The following is a 22,121-nucleotide window of genomic DNA, read 5'->3' as shown; positions in this document are numbered from 1 at the left end:
ATATTTCAAGGTAGGGAGTAAATTCAGATCCCAACATCAGAATTTATGAGATGCTGCTGAGGTTTCAGAGAAGGTTGTTATCTGGTCAGGGGGAGCCAGGATTTATGAGCCACCACTAAGGTTTTAGAGAAGGTTGTTATGTGGTCAGGGAAAGCCAGGCATGGGTGAGTTCAAGGCAAGGGCAGGAATTCCAAACAAGTTTAGAAATCGCAGTAATTATAGTAAAACAGAAATTAACTTTTCATGACTTTGTGACAAGATGGCTCTTAAGAAGGAATTAGGCTGGGTTCATCAGTAACATACCAATGATGGTTAATATGTACTGACTTCAGATGCTGCTTTACAAAAGTTGACTAAATTTTCTCAACAAAACCATGAAGTAGACATTATTATTACTATCCTCCTTTACAAAGGAGGAGTCTGAAACACAAGTTCATTTTCATTCTTTACAGGTAACACAGCTATCAGGTAAACAAGCCAGGATATCAGCTCAGATAGTCCAATTCAAGAGCTCATACCTTTAATCTTGTTCCTAGTCTGATACAGTCCAAAAATTTATATAACATATATATGAATTTTCTAGTTCTTTCACAGTTCATATAAGATAATGTTTGAATTTTTCAGTTTCTTTCCTAAAAGGCTTCTGAAATGTAATTTTCTTCTTCTTTATGTTTTCCATCCTTGTGGCTTTGCCGCAGATACTGATGACTTGTAATTTGTAACTAGTTTTTTCTTTTTTTAGTTTCCATTTTGCATGTGTATTTAGAGAAAATGTTTTAACTGTCCATTTGCTTTATTGTGGAAATTTATGAAGAATGAAAAGTAGTACCCTACCCTGAAAAGAAAGCTAAAAGATTTTACTAAGGTTTAGACTATGTTTTCTGCAAGAGTAGCCCAGGAAAGTAGCATCTTACAGATTGTCACGGAAAACTAGTTGATGTGTGTGTGTGTATGAGAGAGAGAGAGATACACTAGGGATTGAACCAAGAGGTACTCCACCACTGAGCTACATTCCCAGCCCTTTTTATTTTGCGACACTGTTTTACTAAATTTCTTTCTTTTTTTTTTTTTTTGTAAGAGAGAGAGAATTTTAATATTTTATTTTTTAGTTTTCGGCGGACACAACATCTTTGTTTGTATGTGGTGCTGAGGATCGAACCCGGGCCGCACGCATGCCAGGCGAGCGCGCTACCGCTTGAGCCACATCCCCAGCCCTGTTTTGCTAAATTTCGCAGCTTGGCTTTGAAGCTGGTAATCCTCCTGCCTCAGTCTCCTGAGTAATAGGGATTATAGGTGTGCCAGTTCTTCAGTACATTTTTAAAATTTTGAATTTTTTTTCAATCCAAATGGTAATTGTATGTAGTGACAAGTATAGAGACATACCTTCCATTCTAAGTTCTACCAAAGCACCAGATGATCTTAGAGAAGCTAAGAGCTCTATGCCCAACTTCTCAGCCAATCAGATGTCAGCACTATAGATATATAGTACTTGAGCTGGTCTATCTTCATGTTAAGGAGAAAAGAACACAGGGAAAGAGAGTATTTCTAAGTGCATAGGTTGTTGGTGGAAATTGAGTAGAAATTAGTTTAGCTTAGAAAAATGTGTTACTTCATTTTCAGGTTAATTTCATAGTCAGTAAGCCAGAAGAGGTCATGATGATAAATAAGATTATAGCTATATTATTATTTATCTCAAAGTAATATGAAGTTATTTACTTTCATTATCTTTTCCTTTTACAGTCCATCAATATTATGGAGCTGACTTTACAGAAATATGGAAGCTATGAAAAATTTGAACAAGCTACTGGTGGTAGTTTGTTATCTAAACCTCGAATCTGGAATCATGTTAGGAAGTACATGATGAAGGAAGGCTGCCTGGGAGAGGTATGGATCATGAGTGAATACTACAGGAGTTGGCTGTGGCATTCTAATACTCAGTGCCATATAATTTTTTCCTGCAGGTTTTGTTTGCCAACCCAAATTTACTCCTTATATTAGTCACCGGATTTCTCACTAATAAATATTTTAAGTTCCTCTTGTCTTGATGTGTTCAGTTTCTTTGTATTTCTTCTTTTATTACTGACATTTCTGTGTAGCTTGTGGGATTACAAGAAAAACTTGTTAAATGAGGAGTTTTTCCTGAGAGTCTCTCGTATTAGTAGTCTGATCTTAGTGGCCAATCTTAGAGCCCTGGCACTGGCAACAAACAGAAATCTGTTGGTCCTTCTTTTGCATCATTTTAGCCAGGGCTATTTGAGAAGACCCCACAGGTAAAATTTTAAGTTCTCTGTTGTTTTCTGTGAAAGCTTTTTTTCCCTTACCCCTTTATATTTTGTGGTGTGTGTGTGTGTGTGTGTGTTGTGTGTCTGAATGTGTGTGTGTGACACACATATTGTCCCCTGCCCCTTGCTCCTTAGATTGTAGTTCATCTCACTGAGGACCTACTTTCCCGTGCTTCAATGACAGTAGTAAATGGATGTCCAACTCTGACCATCAATGTTTCCACTGCACGTGAGCATTGGCTGGAGGGAATGCTGAGGCACGAAATAGGTATGAGTAACACTTTTCCTTTTTTTTCTATTTGTAATATCAGGAATTAGCCCCAAAGAAATATTCTTAATAGTATTCAGTAAAATGTCACGAGGTGTTTAAGCTTTGGTTGGACTAAAGGTAAATTATCTATATCTCTTTTCAAATTAGATTTTTTAACTGTGGTAAGCTTGAAGTCACTTAACTCCTCTGGATTTCAGTTCACTCACCTTAAACTGAGGGGGTTCAGTGACTCTAAGATTTTTTAAAAATATCAGTCTGATTCTTCTCTCTTAACAATATAGTTGTAAAGGTTATACCCTTTCACATGAGACATATGGACCTTGTAAAGACAGCAGCCTACTTTAGACCTCAAAGGCTTAGGCTCAGGTCATTTTCTACTTTGTTTTTATCTGTAGGTACACATCAATTTAGTTTTAGAACTGTTTATGCAATATTTTCTATGAGTTTTCTGTTACTATAACAGATAAGTGAGGCAATCAACTTGGAATACGTTTATTTTGGTTGACAGTATTGGAGTTTTCAGTTCAGGATCATTTGGCCCCCTTGCTTTTAGGACTGTGGTGAGATTGCACATTATAGTAGGAGTGTGTGCTGAGCAAAAATTCTCAACTCACAGCCAGAAAGAGAAAAGAAAAATAAGGGACTGAAATAATCACTGCCTCCAGTTACCTGAAGGCCTCCCCCTGGGCCTTTCTAGCACTTAGGCCTTTGGGGGGCGCACTAGCTCCAAACTTTAGCATTTTCTTTGGAAAAGAATTTTTAAAAGAATGCCTTTTTTTTTTTTATTATTCTTTTCCATAGGCACACATTATTTTCGAGGCATTAATAATCTGCAGCAACCATGGAATAGTTGGACTGGTCGTAAAAAACATGAGCTAAAGCCAAACAATCCTACAGAAGAAGGACTGGCAAGTATTCACAGTGTCCTGTTCAGAAAAGACCCCTTTTTATGGAGGGCTGCCCTCCTCTACTACACTGTTTATCAAGCCAGCCAAATGTCTTTTTGTGAACTCTTCAAAGACATTGGCAAATTTGTCAAGGACCCTAATACAAGGTGGGATTATTGTGTACGAGCCAAAAGAGGATGGACTGATACTTCTCAACCAGGTAGGTGTCTCTTGACTGTGGGTTTTTGACTTAATGATTAGTTATCTAAGTGATTCTAGTCATATCCTAATCTCTTAATTTGATAATTCACTCACCTATGAAAAAAAAAATAAACCTTTGTTATTGAGACAGAACCAATTTTCTAAAAACACATTTTCTCCACTTTACTCTTGCCTAGCTTATTTTTAAAAACTTTAGACCAACAATATGGAAAGAATAGTATAGATGAAATATTCCCTTCATCTAGATTCACAGGTATTAAATTTTTTTGCCATTTTTACTTTATCTCCCTTTAAAAACAGTATATTTCCAAGAGAGGTGTGCACACACCTATAATCCCAGCTACTTGAAAGACTGAAGAAGTAGCAAGTTGAGGCCAGCCTGAGCAACCTAGTGAGAGCCTATTTCAAAATAAAAATAAATCCCTATCTATGGCAGAGTACTTGCCTTGCCCACAAGAGGTCCTTGATCCTCAGTACTGAAAACGGGGGTGGGGAGGAAGCTTTCTTGAGATATAATTCACATACTTTAAATTCGCCCATTTAAAATGTAAAGTTTAGTGGGTTTTAGAGTATTCAGAGTTGTGCAGCCATCACTACTAATTTCAGAATATTCTCATCACATCCACCCACTGCAAAACACCCATATCAATTTTCAGTCATTCCCACCAGTGTATGAGTACTCCTCTTCCCTGTCCTGTACCCCTGCCAACCCCCGCTTTTTTTTTAAACCCAGAGGCATTTTACCACTGAGCCACATACCCAGCCATTTCATGTTTTATTTTGAGACAGGGGCTCACAAAGTTGCTTAGAGCCTCACTAAATTGCTGAGGCTGGCCATGAACTTTGGGGTCCTCCTGCCTCAGCCTCCTGACCCACTGAATTATAGGCATGCAACACCATGCCTGGCTTTTTTCTACATATTTGCCAATAATTGCTATGTTCATTTTGTAAACTAGCATTATTATTTGAACTTCCCAGTGGTTATGGAGAGGTAACTTATTACAGTTTTGCATTTACCTGATGACTAATGACATTAAGCTTTTTAAAATTTGCTTATTGGCCATTTGTGTAGCTGCTTTTGAGTACTGTCTGCTTGGTCTTTTCCCTATTTTTAAATTGGATTGTCTTTTTATTATTGAACTACAAATTATACACACACACACATATTTTGTAAGGTTTATGATTTACAAATATTTTCTACCATTCTGTGGGTTGTTTTTTCACTTTCTTGATGGTGTTTTTTGACTTTTAAATCTAAGGTTTTTTTAAGTTGGTGTATTATAATTATACATAACAATGGGATTGGATGTTACATATTTATATATGCACATAATTTGGTCAGTTTCATTCCTATCTCTCCTTTCCCTTCTCTCCTCCCTTCTCCAGGTTCCCTACCTCTCTTCTACTGGTTTCTCTTCTATTTTCATGAGATCCTACCCCTTTTGTTCTTTTTTTCTAACCTCCACATACAAGAGAAAACATGACTTTTGACTTTGAGTCTAACTTATTTCACTTTGTATAATGCTCTCAAGTTCCATTCATTTTTCTGCAAATGACATAATTTTGTTCTTTTTATGGTTGAAAACTCCATTGTGTGTATATACCACATTTTCTTTATCCATTCATCTGTTGACAGATACCTAGACTGGTTCTGTAATTTGGTGATTATGAATTATGCTACTATAAACTGAGTTCACCTATATCACTATGGTATGCTGAATTTAATTCTTCTGGATAAATACTAAGAATAGTATAGCTGTTCCATTCCTAATTGTTGTTTTTTGCTAAGAAATTTAGCATTTCTTTACTTTTAAATTACCTAAATTGATTTAGTTTATGTTTGAAGGCCACTCCATAGTCAAAATGCAAAATTCAGAAGGTAAAAAATTATGCAATGGAAAGTAATTTTTTTCCTCATCCATGTCTCCAACATCTAGTTTTTAAAAATTTTTATTAGTTCCAATCAGTTGTACATGACAATAGAAAGCTTTTTGATTCATTGTATACAAATGGATCACAACTTTTTATTTCTCTGGTTGTTTACAATGTAGAGTTGCACCACATGTGCAGTCATACATGTACCTAATGATGTTCATTTCATTTCACCATCTTTCCTACCCCTATGCCCCCTCCCTTTTCCTCCCTCCCCTTGGCCCAGTCAAAGTTCCTTCATTCTCCTCCTCACCCACATTACAGATCAGTGTCCACTTATCAGACAGAACATTTGGCCTTTGGTTTGGGGGGATTGTCTTAATTTGCTTAGCATGATATTCTCCAACTGCATCCATTTATCTGCAAATGCCATAATTTTATTCTCTTTTAATGCTAAGTAATATTCCATTGTGTGTATGTATGTGTGTGTATGTGTATATATATATATATTATATATTTATATATATATATATTATATATATATATATATATATATATATATATATATATATATAATATATATAATATATATATATCAGTTTTTTTATCCATTCATCTACTGAAGGGCATTTAGGATGGTTCCACAGTTTAGCTATTGTGAATTATACAGCTATAAACATTGAAGTGACTGTGTTACTGTAGTATGCTGTTTTTAGGTTCTTTAGGTATAGAACAAGGAGTGGTATAGCTTGGTCAAATGGTGGTTCCATTCCAAGTTTTCCAGGGAATCTCCATACTGCTTTCCAGATTAGCTGCAACAATTTGCAGTCCCATCATCAATGTATGAATGTGCCTTTTCCCCTTCATTCTTGCCAACACTTATTGTTGTTTGTATTCTTAATAGCTGCCATTCTGACTGGAGTGAGTAGTTAGAGTAGTTTTGATTTGCATTTCTCTGATTTCTAGAGATGTTGAACATTTTTTTATATATTTGTTGATTGATTGTATATCATCTTCTGAGAAGTATCTGTTCAGATCCTTGCCCCATTTATTGATTGGGTTATTTGTTTTTTTGTTGTTAAGATTTTTGAGTTCTTTATATATCCTAGAGATTAGTGCTGTATTTGATGTGCATGTGGTAAAAATTTGCTTCCAAAATGTAGGCTCTCTATTTACCTCACTGATTGTTTCTTTTACTGAGAAGAAGCTTTTTAGTTTGAATTCATCCCATTTATTGATTCTTGATTTTAATTTAATTCTTGCGCTATAGGAGTCTTATTAAGGAAGTAGGGGCCTAATCAGTATGATGGAGATTGAGGCCTACTTTTTCTTCTGTTAGACACAAGGGTCTCTGGTTTAATTCCTATGTCCTTGATCCACTTTGAGTTGAGTTTTATGCATGGTGAGAGATAGGGGTTTAATTTCATTTTGTTGCATATGGATTTCCAGTTTTCCCAGCACCATTTGTTGAAGAGGCTATCTTCTCCAATGTATGTTTTTGGCTCCTTTGTCTAATATAAGGTAACTATAGTTATGTGGGTTTGTTTCTGTGTCCTCTATTCTGTACCATTGGTCGACAAGTCTATTTTGGTGCCAATACCATCAATGAAATTGAAACAAATTAAACAATTGAACAAATTGACAAAACAAAAAGTTTAAAAAATAAATAAAATTGGCAAACCCTTAGCTATGTTAACGAAGAGAAGGAGAGAGAAAACTCAAATTACTAACATTTGTGATGATAAAGGAAATATCACAACAGACACTACAGAAATACAGAAGATAATTAGAAATTATTTTTAAAACTTACTCTCCAATAAAATAGAAAATATTGAAGGCATTGACTAACTTATAGAGCCTTATGATTTGCCCAAATTGAATCAGGATGATATATACAATTTAAACAGATCAATTTCAAGTGATGAAATAGAAGGTGCATCGAAATCCTACCAACCAAGAAAAGCACAGAACAGGATGGATCTAGAGCTCAGTTCAACAAGACCTTTAATGAAGAACTAATACCGATACTCTCCAAATTATTTCATGAAATAGAAAAAGAGGGAACACTTCCAAACTCATTCTGTGAGGCCAGTATCACCTTGATTCCAAAACCAGGCAAAGATACATCAAAGAAAGAAAACTTCAGACCAATATCTCTAATGAATATAGATATAAAAAATCTCAATAAAATTCTGGCAAATCAAATACAAAAATATGTCAAAAAGATAGTACACCACAATCAAGTGGGGTTCATCCCAGGGATACAAGGTTGACTTAGAGATAAGAATCATGATCATCTCAATGATGCAGAAAAAGCATTTGACAAAATATAGCACTTCTTCATGTTTAAAACACTATAAAAACTAGGGATAATAGAAACATATCTAAACATCATAAAAGCTATCTATGCTAAACTCCAGGCTAACATCATTCTAAATGGAGAAAAATTGAAAGCATTCCCTCTAAAAACTGGAACAAGACAGAGATGCCCTCTTTCATCACTTCTATTTAACATAGTTCTTGAAACACTGGCCAGAGCAGTTAAATAGATGAAGGAAATTAAAGGGATACAGATAGGAAAAGAAGAACTCAAATTAGCACTATTTGCCGATGAAATGATTCTATACCTTGAAGACCCCAAAAATTCCACCAGAAAACTTTAAAAACTAATAAATGAATTCAACAAAGTAGGAGGATATAAAATTAACACCCATAAATCAAAGGCATTTCTATATATCAGTGATAAATCCTCTGAAAGGGAAACGAGGAAAACTACCCCATTTACAATAATTTCAAAAAAATTAAAATACTTGGGAATCAACAAAAGAAGTGAAAGATCTCTACAATGAAAACTACAGAACACTAAAGAAAGAAATTAAAGAAGACTTTAGATGATGGAAATATCTCCCCTGTTCTTGGATAGGCAGAATTAATATTGTCAAATGACCATACTATCAAAATCTCTATACAGATTTAATGCAATTCCAATAAAAATCCCAATGACATTTCTCATAGAAATAGAAAAAGCAGTCATGAATTCATCTGGAAAAATAGAAACCCAGAATAGCTAAAGCAATCCTTAGCAAGAAGAGTGAAGTAGGTGGCATCACTATCCCATCTCCTATTTAGATCTTTTTGTCTGCTTTAGTGGTCTGTCCCCAGGGCTTTCCTGTTATCCTTGATACCTCGCCAGGGCACATCACTTTTAGACCAATCTTTTTTTTCTTATCTTCACATATTTTTAAAAGCTTTTTATTATGAAAATTTCAAATGTACATAAAATAAGTATCATTAAGGTGCTGCATCCTCAGTACATTCCCTGATCCTAGTCATAATTGACATTTTACAACTGTAATTCGTCCATCCTTCCATGTTCTTGTTTCCAAGTAGTATTGTAAATCCAATTCCAGCATCATGTTCATGAGTAGTTCAGTGTGTATCTCTAGCTGATTAGAACAGTATTTTCCATAATTCGTATGCTATTAGTATACCTAACAAAATAATAATTCCTTAATATATGATTATGGTAGAAGTTTTGTTCATTTAGTAAATGTAGATCAAATTTTTATTTTTTAGATGTACACAAGTTATTTCAGGATGGGAAAAAGGTTTTCTTTGTAAATATAACATCTTTTTCTAACTAGGCTTAGATCTCATGACCTGTTCCTAACTTTCATATTTTCTTTGTCCTCCTTTTGTTTTTGGCAGTACTAAGGATTGAACCCAGGCCTTTGCACATGCTAGATAAATGCTCTGTTACTGAGTGTGTCCCAGCTCTTTTTTTTTTTTTTTTTTAATATTTATTTATTTTTTTAGTTTTCGGCAGACACAACATCTTTGTTTGTATGTGGTGCTGAGGATTGAACCCGGGCCCCACACATGCCAGGCGAGCACACTACCACTTGAGCCACATCCCCAGGCCCCCAGATCTTTTTTGTTTTATTTTGAGACAAGGTCTTTTTAAGTTGGCCATGTTGGCCTCGAACTTGCAGGTCTCCTGCCTTAGCCTCCAAAGTAGCACTCATATTTTTTCTATTCCTAGCCCTATACATTCTTCAAAATCTAGTTCTAATTCTTATTTTTACATAAAGATACAGTATTTTGCCCAGGGTGTTTTTAAACCATAGTATTTTCTTTTTAAGGGTGGGGGAAACAAATGTTTAACAACAACAATAACAAAAAGAAACCCAGCTGGGGTCTGGGATTGTGGCTCAGCAGTAGAGCTCTTGCCTAGCATGGGCAGGACCTGGGTTCGATCCTCAGCACCACATAAAAATAAAGGCATTGTGTTGTGTCCATCTACTACTACTACTACTACTACTACTAATAATAATAATAATAATAATAATATATTTTAAAAAAGGAACAGGGCTTTCTAAAATTCCACGTTTCCACATAGCTGTGTCCCATTTTTAAAACCTAACTGCTCCCAAACTTATCCCATTTTTTTCTCACCCAAATGCCTTCATTGCACCATGGGAGTTACAGTATGATTAATTGACAGAGGTAGGATGATTATTTATTAAGACTCATGTATTTTAAATTGTCAGCCCTTAAAATGACAAGCAAATGTTATTTCAATTAGGGATAAAAGGGTCTTGGGGAGGGACTTCTTAGAGGGAAGCTACCAGTCTTCTTATTGTCTTGGTGCTTTTCAAGACCTCAGAATTTATATTATGAAGATAGTTAAAATAAAAATAAACATTGGACAATTACATTTTTATTTTTGAGGTGCTATTTTTGAGCTTGCCAGGTAATTGCTCTGACACTGATATGTACCCCCAAACACAAATTAGAATTTTTAAAATACAGGACTGTTTCTACAGTGAAGAAAATGAGAATCTAATTTCTTAGTAGTATTTTTGAGCATCAGAAAGTAAATATTATTCTGGTTCCTTCAGGGTGTTTCAGTAAAGACCAGGTATACTTAGATGGAATTCTTCAAATCCTTCGATACAGAGACTCCATAGACTTTCATCTACTCACTGCCCTGGGGAAGGTAAGTAAAGATCACATATCACCAAACATACTCGGTCAGCATTTATTCTAGTTTGATTTGATTAAATGAGACTCAAATTCAAACTGTTTTTACTTTATTATTGGAGTAAATTTTCTTTATGTGATAACAGAAGGGAAGTAAGAAATAAAGGAATAGAAAAATCGGGAATATGTATAGTTTTATTTTTATATCAGTTTTTTTCTGAAAAGAAGTTTCTTATAAGCATCCCTTTCTAAAAGCATTTTAAAGTAAGCTACAGCTGTAACACTTCCCCTGTAATATCTCTTAAGGACAAGGATATTCTGTGGCATGACCATACAATTTTTCAAAGAAACTCTTCATTGATTCAATATAGCACTTAAAATATATACTTCAAATTTTCTTAATTGTCTCTAATATATTCTTGTAGCTCTTTTTGTGATCCAGGATTGGATCAAGAATTATTCATTGCTTTTGGTTATAGTCTTTCATCTTTTTAAATGTAGAATAGTCCACCCACTCCATTCTTTTTGTATTTTCATGACATTTTGAAGAATTCAGGACAATGTTCTTTCTTGAGAAATCCTACAGTTTAGATTATTAGATTGTTTCCTCCTGATGAGATTATAGTAAACCTCTTTGTCAAGGATACTGCGCAAGTGATCTGTGTATTTTCCATTGCATCACATAGAAAGCACATGTAGTTTTGCACCTTTACTGGTGATTCTGTGTTTAATCACCTGAGTAAGTTAGTGACCACCAGGTCTTTCCATTGTAAAGAAACCTTTCTCCCATGGTATAAATAAGTCAACTTTGGGGCAATATCTGTTAATAGGCTGTTCTCTAACAACCTTTTAAGGAATGGTGTTAATATCCATAGATGATCTTTGCCCACTTATTATACCAATGACGAAATAGAGATCTAATTTTCTTATATTTCTTCTTTTATTCCCCCCTTTTTTAATAGTAGTGGACTTATATTTTTATTCAACTCTTTCATGACTGCTCCTTTTTTTCTTAATGTCTCCATGTTTTCTGGCAAAGTAAAATATCCTGGGCCTATCTTATGTACTTCTTACCCAAATCTGAGATTAGCCATTTTAAGGAAATATTGCTTACTTTTAGTAGGTAATGGTATATAGAAAATAAGCTCTGAGCACCAGGTCTGGTCTTGCAATGGGGGACATTTTCAATGAGCAAATCCTATATAACTCTTTTAAATCATATAGCATTTTAATTCAAATCAGACCTCACTGAATTTTTTCACATTTCCCCTCATTCCATATTTTCATCTTTTTTTTTCTTAAATTAAGAACCTCATTCCCCAGTGTAAGTACAGGCATCTCAGATATTGCACGATTGGTTCCAGACTACTGCCACAAAGTGAGTATCACAGTAAAGTGAGTCGTACAGAGTGTTTTGGTTTCACAAATGAATGTAAAAGTTATGTTTGTGCTATACGGTAGTCATTAAACTTAGTAGGGTTATGTCTAAAAAATGTGTATACCTTAATTTAAAATATTCTATTGCTAAAAAAAAAAATGCTATTATCTGAGCCTGCTGTGAGTCATATCTTTTTGCTGATGGAGGGTCTTGCCTTGATGTTGATGGCTGATGATTGATCAGGGTGATGGTCATTGAAAGTAGGGTAGCTGTGGAAATTTATTAAAATAAAGACAGTATTGAGGATTGCCACATTGATTGACTTTTTTTTAATGCCAGTTGATAGCATTTTACCCATAGTAGAACTTCTTTCGAAATTGGACTCTTCTCAAACCCCATTTTTTTTAATATCAAAAAGATTATGTGATATTCTAAATCCTTTGTTGTCATTTTAACAGTGTTTACAACATCATCAGTAGATTCCATCTGAGGAAACCACTTGCTTTGTTCTTACATAATAAGCAACTGTTTGTCCATTAAAGTTTTATCATGAGATTGAAGCAATTCAGTCACATCCTCAGGCTCCACTTCCAGTTCGAGCTCTGTTGCTTTTTCCACTACATCTGCACTTGAGCCCTCAGTCATCTAGGAGGGTTGGTATCAGCTTCTTCCAAACTCCTGTTGGTATTAATATTTTGACCTCCCATGTACCTCAAATGTTTTTAATGATATGTAGAATGGTGAATCCTTTCCAGAAGATTTCCAGTTTACTTTGCCCAGATTCATGAGAGGAGTCATTATATATGACAGAGCCTTACAAAATGTACTTCTTAAATAATAAGACTTGTAAATTGAAATAACTCCTTGATCATAGGGTGTACAATGGATGCTGTGTTAGCAGACATGAAAACAGCATTAAACTTGTATATTTCCATCAGAACTCTTGGGTGAATAGGTCATTATCAATAAGTAATAATATATGAAAGGAATCTTTTATGAGCAGTAGGTTGCAACCATGGGCTTCATATATTTAGTAAACCATTTTGTAAACAGAGATACTGTCATCTCGGCTTGGTTGTTCCATTTATAGTACATAGGAAGAGTAGATTCAGTATAATTCTTAAGGATCCTAGTACTTTTGGAATGGTAAATTGACTTCTACTTAAAGTCACCAGCTACATTAGCTCCAAACAAGAGAGCCAGCCTACACTTTGAAGCTTTGAAGCCAGGCATTGACTTCTCTCTATCTATGAAAGTGCTAGGTGGAACTATCTAACATAAGGCTGTTTTGTCTATATTGAAAAATCTATTGTTTAACATAACCAGCTTCATCAGTTTTCCTAGCTAGATCTTCTGGATAACTTGCTTCATCTTGAATCTTCTTTTAAAATTAATTTTTATCTGAATTCTTAAGTGTGCTGGTGATGACTTCTTTCCAAAACCTCATGAACCAACTTCTGTTAGCTTCAAACTTTTCTTCTTCAACTTCCTCACCTCTGTCAATCTTGAAGGAATTGAGGAGAGTTAGGACCTTGCTCTGGACCAGGGTTTGGCTTAAGGGAATGTTGTGGCAGGTTTCATCTTCTATCTAGACCACTAAAATATTTTTCATATCAACAATAAGGCTGTATTACTTTCTTATCATCCGTGTGTTCACTGGAATGGCATTTTTAATTTCCTTCTATAAACTTTTCCTTCACAACTTTGCTAGCTGTTTGGCATAAGAGATCTAGCTTTAGGCCTGTCTTGGCTTTTGACATGCTTTTTATACTATGCTTAATCATTTCTGGCTTTTGGTTTATAATAAGACGCCTATAGACTCATCCTTTCTCTTAAGGTCTACTTTCACCTAGAGGCCATTGTAGGGTATTAATTGGCCTAATTTGAATATTGCTTGTCTCAGGGAATTGGAAGCTTGAGGAGGGGGAGAGATAAGAGAGTGGTGGCCTGGTTAGAGGAATAGTCTGAACATAGACGTTTATTAAGTTCACCATCTTAAAAAAATGAGCACAGTTTTTGGTACCACAAAACAGAATAATAACATCAAAGATCATTGATCACAGATCACCATAATAGAATAATAATAAACATGTTTGAGATACTGTGAGACATTACTAAAATGTGACACATGGACACAAAGTAAGTGCATGCTGTTAGAAAAATATTGCCAGTAAGTTTGCTCAGTGCAGGGTTGCTATAAACTTTCAATTTGTTAAAAAAAAAAAAAAAAAACTATGAAGTGCAATAAAACAAGGTATGCCTATATATCTACTCATTCTGTCCTATCATAAATTCATAATGGTTTCAAAATTACCATACCAATATCAGAAAACCTATTTTCATTACATTTAGGTGTATAAATACTAAGTAATTTTTAATAACAATGAAAACATTAAAATACTAATGAAGTACAGATACAATATGAACATGATTTCTTTATTAAAAAGTCTTCCTACTGAATCTGGAAAAACATTGATCATAAGACAGTATTTTGCCGAGAATAGTGGCATATGCCTGTACTATGAGTTGGGAGGCTATGGCAGGAGAATTACAAATTGTAGGTTAGCCTCAGTAACTTAGCAAGGTCCTGTTTCAAAATAAAAATTAAAAAGGCTGGGGATGGGGCTGGGGATGGGGCTCACTCAAGCGGTAATGTGCTCGCCTGGCATTCACAGGACGCTGGATTTGATCCTCAGCACCACATAAAAAAAAATAAAGATGTTGTGAAACTGAAAAATAAATATTAAAAAATTCTCTCTCTCTCTCTCTCTCTCTCTCTCTCTCTCTCTCTCTAAAAAGAAAAAAAAAGGCTGGGGATGTAGCTCAATAGGTTCATCCCCCATAGTATTTAAAATTAATCATGTTTTGAAATTTAAAGATAAACAGATAATTTATAGAACTTAAAAGTTTCACCACTAACCCTGACATAAATATCCATTAAAAATTTTTGCTTTTTATTTAGGAGAGATTCAATTTTTTTAAAAAAATTTAAATTCAAAATAAAGGAGACAACTTAAACACAAATCACAATGTTTCCCAAATTAAATATAAAGAAATAAGAATTTAATATATAATTGTATTGATTCTTCTAATTTAATAACTATTCTGTTCTTTTATTTAAATTTAGGAGATTTGTTTCTTTCATACATATATAAGGCTTAGTTTCTTAATTTTATTTTATATCTTTAGTTGTTGATGGACATAATTTTATTTTTTATTTATTATGTGGTGCTGAGGATCAAACCCAGTACCTCACACATGCTAGACAATCGCTCTACCACTAAGCCACAACCCAAGCTCCAAGTTATCAAATTTTTGGACAAACTTATTTGGGCCCAAAATAGAATGTTAAATCAAATATTGACTGACTTTCAGTCTTCTTTTAATATGATTGTGGTATGAGGGGGCAGACAAATATATTTTTATTTAACATAGTAAAGAAAAGTAAGCCACTGATTCTTGGTATTTTGCAGCTATTAGAGTAATATGACAAATGATTATATATTTCTATTTAAGACTTCAGGAAAAAATTCATCTTCAAAACTTAACTTATAGTTAGTTGTGTATTAACATTGCCCCTTTATTTCAGGTTTCTTATGAAGATGTGGATCGTTTAAAAGGATTGGCAGTTACTGAAAACATGAGGGTCCCTCACTTCCTGCAAGACTATGACCGGTATATGGAACATTTAGAGAAGATCATGGAAGTGAATGAACTGACTGACAGAGAACTGAAAGACCTCATATAGTAATTAGCATTCTTGCAAACATAGTTCAGCTATACCTCCATATATATTACCAATTAAGTGCAGTTAGCACCAACAGATTTATAAAAGAAGAATGAGTTTTTACTTGAGTTTTCTGAAGAATAGTCTTCAGAATTTGGCTGAATTTTTAAGTTAAACAAACCTTAAATTATTTCCCCAAAATGTTTCTATAGGCTTCAGAGGAAAGTTAACTCTTATTTTCATCTGAATCTCACCAGAGTCAAATGAAAATACTACTGCTGAGTGTTTTTGGAGACTGTTGGTTGAATCAAGTAATAAACTGAGCACTGAGGCTAGCTCCAACTGGAGATAGGTGAATTTCAGGCAGTGTCATGCTGACTCCAAGGTCATATTATTCTCCTTTGAAAAATTAGTTTGTGACACTCTAGAAGGCTAACTATATCTAAGATTTCTTGTTTCTCCTGTATGTTAAGTAATGTTAAATGGAGGGGAGAAAACAATTTGAAAAGTTTTCATTAAGTCCTTTATTTATTTCATGCACTATTGTTTTAACTTCTCAGTTTATAAGAACTAAATTGAGTCTTTTTTGGTGGTGGCAATGGGGATTGGACCCAGGACCTCACACATGCTCAATACATATATGCTTTGCCACTAAGCTACTCCTCCATGTGCCCCTCCTCTGAGAATTTCCTTTTTTTTTTAAATCTAGTTATATCTCTTGACTAGACTCTGTTTTCATTTGATGAAATATTGTGCCCCTTTAAATATTTAGCAAAGTTTTAAGGTCTTTCCCTCTGCATAATTTTATATAAATAATTAACAAAAGCTCCAGAGTTGTTTGTCTATACAAATCAAAATAGTTGGAGAAGGGAAAAGCCACTTACCTTTTTTGGAATATGTAACAAGGAAGAGACAGATAGACTAAGTTGTTTGTAAACTTGACCATGCTCTGAAAAATGAAATTTCTAGGCATTCTTATCTGATGAACCAGACCTGTGATACTGGCTCAATATAAAAATCTTAGCAAAAATCAATATTTTATGTCAAATCAGTATCAATCAATATTAAAATCTTTGATTTCATCAACCAATAATAACATAGTTTGAATTTAAAAATGGAAGTTCTGTTTTGCTATATTTCTCCTGCTATTGGCTTATATATTTAACTTTGTAATTGATCCGTTTCAGTATATATTCGTGTGTGTGTGTGTGTGTGTGTGTGTATGTGTGTATACACACTTGGTTTCAAATGGTTCTTCATACAACTTATTGTAATGAATAGAAATAATGTTGCCATAAATACCACAATCAATATTGATACTGTGATTTCTACCAAAAGCTGTCTGAGAGTTTATTTTTACCTCAGTTTAGGATAAAATATGGTGCTAATAGTAGTAGATATATACTGCAAAGCCTGGTCCACATTCATGCTGGAAAATGATTTTAGGAAATTTTTCACAGGGTAGGTTATGTGATTTCTCTCTTCCATATATCTGGAAGGGCTTGTCTGAAAGAAGAATGTTACAGCAAACAGGATATATGTAGTTGGTGCCTGGGGCTTCTTGCAAAGCCATGCATTTCACCTTTGGCAGGAGAGGGCCAGACCCTTTGGAGCATTGAAAACCCCCCTCCCCAGCTTCATGCCATGCTAGCTGCCAGGTATCCTGCACATCCGTTCAACAGGCTTGCAGCACTGGCAGCAGAGTGTGCCAACTCCTATCAGACACTGGGAATTTACTCTTAACACCTCAAGCGTTTGTCTCCTTGTTAACAGAGTCATGTGTACTTTCAGCTTTGTGTAGTGTTTTCTGACTTCATCTGAAAATGTATTGAGGGTGTTTGTGAAACAGTATAAGTACAGACAGAAATGGCAATATTTATGACCTGTGATTTAAGCCCAAATGCTTGTAAATTCAACATTGCAGGCACTGCTGATCTTACAGTTTAAATACAAAGGAAACTGTAGCAGCCTTAATTTCCCATTGGAAGGATAGCATGCAGGGCTTCTAGTCCCTGGATTTTAAAGTAGGTGGATACACTCTCTGATTTGAAAAGGAACTGCTTTCTTGCCTTATTGCTTTGGAATAGAGATGAAAACATGAGCATTCTGCAGACAAAAATGACCTTAAATCACAGTGATTAAAAAAAGTTTTAAGTTAGCAGTGAACCAAAAGTAGTTTCAAATTAGCAGAGATACTTGAAGAATATTAAGCTTTAAAAGTTGAGATTGAAGATTAAATAAACCTTTATTAATTCTCTTTCTTGAAGTAGAGGGAAGGTCAGTTTTGCTCCCTAAAACAAAAGTTTTACTCAACAGAAAATTATCAACAGTACTTGGTTAAAGATTGCATTAATTTTAATTGTAATAGTTATTTGCTATAGGCTATTGATAATTAAGATTTCATTAGTTTTGTCTACTATAATTCTGACATATAGTTCGATCAAATACAAATTTTGATAAACTGTTACATTTTAACACCAGTTGGATTTAAAGTAAAATTAAGGTTTGCAAACAAATCCATAGTCCTCATTTCTTTATATTTTCACTTTTGTAAAAGTGCTTAAAATTTGTATTGTTTGTTTTGTATATCTTTGGGCATTTTGTGTCTATCTATAGTAAAAAGAGGTAGCACTGAAGTCCTCAAATGAAGTATATGGATATGTATGCATGTACACTTCTGTTCTTTGAAAATCTAATTATATTTTTTATTGTGGCAATTCTTGTTTTTTTTTTTATTGTGTGATAATTATTGAAAAAAGACGTCAGTAAATCTTGTTTTCTAGAAGATTTTTTTCCTTACAAAGAAATATTATGTTTGCCACAGCCCACCTTTCCCCTGATTAGTTCAGTTTATATATGGGGTGTATAGAGAAGGGGAAAAGGGGGAGAGGGACAATTTTTTCAAGTTACTACCCTGTTCATTTGGTAGAGTTTTATGCAGAACCTGTTGAGGAGTAGGATCTGTGCAGGGTGCCAGAGAACCTCTGGTGAAGAAGTCAAGACACAGTCCAGTGAGGAAGAGGACAGAAGCAGGTTACAGCACAGCCAGGCCTGTACGCAAAAAGTGCTACCAAAAGAATGTATGCTATAGGCAGTAGGCCTACTCCTGCAATTGAAACAGAGAGAAAGATCACTTGAAAAGTGGTAATTGTTCACAGTCTTTTATTACTGTTCTTTGCAAGGCTTGTTATGGAAGCCTGATCTGCTTTAGTCTAGAGGAAGGAGTGGAGTAGACCAGCATCAGAAGTCTGATGGGGTCAGGGTAGAACTCAGTGGCAGAGTGTTGCCTAGCATGTGCAAGGCCCTGGGTTCCATCCGCAGTACTGCAAAAAAGAAACTAACCAACCCTGGATGCCCAGAGGAGCCAGCACCTTATCCTTAAGATGAGCACCGTGGAGGAGAGTGCAGGTGCCCTCACCCATCAACGGAAAATGACTAGTCTTTGAATTCAAAAAGCCTTGTCAGCTGGCTCTAGGTATTAAAGGAATTAATGCCTCAGCACTGGTGCCAGGATGTTACAATACCAATGCTTTTTAGCTCTTTGTGGAAGAGCCTTAAGAATAGGTGGGATTTTAGTGGACAATAGTTTCAAGAGATTGTGGGACTCTGGAGAATTTTTTCCCCCCAACTTGGGGATGAGATCAACCTTAAAAATTTCTGCCATCATATACATACAACAAAATTCAAATATTAATTACCTAAGGTGAAACATCTCAAATTTGGGTGAACCAGGTATATGGCTCTCTTGACATTTTAAAATACCACTATCAAGGATGGGAATGTAGCTTAGCAGTAAAGGGCTTGCTTAGCATCTGCATGGCCTTGGATTCGATCCCCAGAATCTCAAAAAAGCACTTCTATCATAGAGTACTTTTCTAATTAATTACTACTATATCTCCAAGAAAATTAAACAGCTTGGATCCTATAAGTAAACCCACCCAGCCTGGAGGACTGTGAGTCTGAGCACTAGCAAAAAGTTTTTCAATGCATTTTTGAGTGCCACTCCACAGCTCTCCAGTAGAGGGACCACTAGCTTGTTTCTTTCTCCCTTCTCTTCCCACTCTTCCTTCTGGGATTTTATTTATCTTTGGCTGCAGGTCTCTCTACATGTTTGATCTTGCTAGTTGACCCTTGCAGCTAAATCTCAACCTATATATGACTTCAAGCAAAAATAACTGTTGAGTGTAAGATTTGTATGTCACTGTAAGGAACTCAAGAATGAGTCTAAAGTCTCCTGTGCCCCTATTCCAAAATCTGGTTTCTCCACTGTACATCTAAAATTCACACTGACAAGTTTGTCATAAAATTCCTTGAGATGTTTTGGGCTGAAAAGCAGTACATATACTCTGTATAATTACTGTTTGGTCTTAAGAAATATCTTTAATAACACTCCAGGATGTATGTTTGGAATTCAGATCCTATTTATGTTACCACCACAATTTCATATCTCAATAAAACCAGTTCTTCCCTTTCAGAGAAATGACAGAGAAGGAGATATTGGAGGAAGTCATCAGATCCTCTGGCTAAAGCTAGATATCTGCTCAACACCTAAGAATGTCCCACAAACTATAAAGTCCCTGTTTCTGGATCATAGTTAAGGCTAGAGAATTCACAATTTCTAATATGAAACCCCACCTTACTTAGATAACAACAGCTTGTTGGCTTTTGCCAGACCAAATGTAGTAACAATGCAGCCCTCAGATGCTTTAAACCTCTTTGGAATGTTTTCAAATAAAATACTGGAAATTGCAAACACCTGATATATTCTAGGGGTTAGACATGTAACTGGATCATACTCTAGACTGAGGGTGAGAATGGAGGCTGTGGCCTCTGCCACATCTAGGGTCCATCTAGGAGCTGCTGGTGACCAAGTGTAGGGCTGAGGCTGGCTTCTCACAGTTCTGGTCCTCTTATGTACTGACTGCTCCTTGCCAGCAGGCCCATGAGACCCCTCCAGGAGACAGGTGTGGAAAGATCTGACAGCTAAATTCTCTGGTGACTTGGGTTCAGATAAGTAAATGATGAGGAGTGTGTTCAGAAAGAAGAAGAAGTCCAAAACATTTATAGGGTTCCAGTTGCTTACCATTTCGATAAACAGGCTTTATTCAACACCAGTCTTGCCTGGAAATTATAGTAATGAAAAAATCTACACCATCAGCTCCATTAGGACAGTGAAGTCAAGAACCCAAGACTTACCACAAAATAGTCACAGTAATAATGAATATCTGCTGTTATCTGTCAGCTTCAGTCCTACACGTTTGGCTGCCTTGTTGAGCTGATTTCTTTTGGTGGGGGTGGGGGGTCCTGGGGGGTTAAGCCAGGGGTGCTCTAAAACTGAAGTATATCACCGGCCTTTTTTATTTTATTTTTCCAGTACTGGGGATTGAACCTAGAAGCACACTACCACTAAGTTTCATATCCAGCCCTTTTCATTCTTTATTTTTAAACAGGGTCTAAGTTGGCTAGGCTAGCCACATACTTGCAATCCTCCTGCATCTGCCTTCTGAGGAGCTGAGATTAGAGGCCTGCGCCATCATGCTCGCTTTCCTAGCTGATTTCTGACAGAATGTGGTAACTATTATCCTTGCTGCTGAAAGAATCCCCTACCCACCTATTGAAAGTTACTCTCAATTCTAAGTAAATCACCATGTTTCTTCTTGACACTTCAGTTCCTTGGTTTCTATTCTTTAGTATTATTTATAGTAGGTCCAACCAAATTTTTAGGCATTCTGTTGAACCCCCACCCCCATCCGTACTTCTCAAAGTGTGAATCTCAGGGCAGTATCACTGAGTGACAGCCACAGTGGGGCCACAGGCCAGGCCTGTTCTGGCTTGATCATTAAGCTCTGGGTAGGACTTAAGAATCAACATGGCAGAAAACTCCTCAGGGGATTACTGCCATGTACCAAGGGGAAGAATCTCTGCCCCAAGATCACTGGCCCCGGGAAATGCAATTCTTAAATTGCCCACCTTCTCCCAGGAAGTCTGTATATAGGGTCTAGTTCTTGGATTCCCAATTCCCTGTCTTTGGCTTTTAGAGTCAGTGAATTGAGGGGATTTACAACCCTCAAAATTCAAAAGATCCCTCAGTGCACAGGACTGGGTGGTGCCTGTTTGCCAAGAGGTAAAGCCGTTTTTGAAATTCCTATTTTAAAATTTCACCTCAGAGTGTCTCAGAACTTGAAGCAAAGAACTACTGCACGACATACAGCAGGCCTGGGGCTGGCATCCTGCCACCCTTCCCTTGGGTTCTCTCAAATAGCTGGTTCTAGTGCAATCACACAACCCTGCCAACTGTACTCCTTATCACACTTGAATCCTTAATGTTCCCCACTCCCAACAATAATCATTTAATTAAATAATTCATCATAATGGAAATCAGCAGAGTGCTTAGGCCACCGTGCCTTCTATCAGTGATTATTGATTGAAACTCGTCCTCCTAAGCAAACACCATTAGGTGCCCCCAGAACTAAAAGCACCAAGTGAAGCGTGCCCTTTG

The 22,121-nt window shown here is 35.7% G+C and overlaps 1 protein-coding gene across 4 annotated transcripts in view; it reads left to right on the top strand.

Moving 5' to 3' along the window:
- The window catches only part of Matcap2 (microtubule associated tyrosine carboxypeptidase 2), a 44,845-nt gene extending 26,515 nt beyond the window's left edge, over positions 1–18,330 (top strand). For 3 of the 4 annotated variants that reach the window (XM_071614021.1, XM_027939685.3, XM_071614020.1), the window contains 5 exons: positions 1,741–1,884; positions 2,418–2,550; positions 3,355–3,660; positions 10,436–10,533; positions 15,485–18,330. In XM_071614021.1, the coding sequence (XP_071470122.1) occupies positions 1,753–1,884; positions 2,418–2,550; positions 3,355–3,660; positions 10,436–10,533; positions 15,485–15,643 (828 nt within the window). In that variant the 5' untranslated portion in view covers positions 1,741–1,752 and the 3' untranslated portion in view covers positions 15,644–18,330. The remainder of the gene's footprint in view (positions 1–1,740; positions 1,885–2,417; positions 2,551–3,354; positions 3,661–10,435; positions 10,534–15,484) is intronic. The other variant, XM_071614017.1, reaches the window with a different exon arrangement.
- Positions 18,331–22,121: the final 3,791 nt, after the last annotated feature.

Source organism: Marmota flaviventris, chromosome 1 (assembly GCF_047511675.1).
Source record: "Marmota flaviventris isolate mMarFla1 chromosome 1, mMarFla1.hap1, whole genome shotgun sequence".
Lineage (NCBI taxonomy): Eukaryota > Metazoa > Chordata > Mammalia > Rodentia > Sciuridae > Marmota > Marmota flaviventris.
The sequence above is the reverse complement of the archived record's forward strand: the minus strand, read 5'-3'. Positions and strand labels throughout refer to the sequence as shown.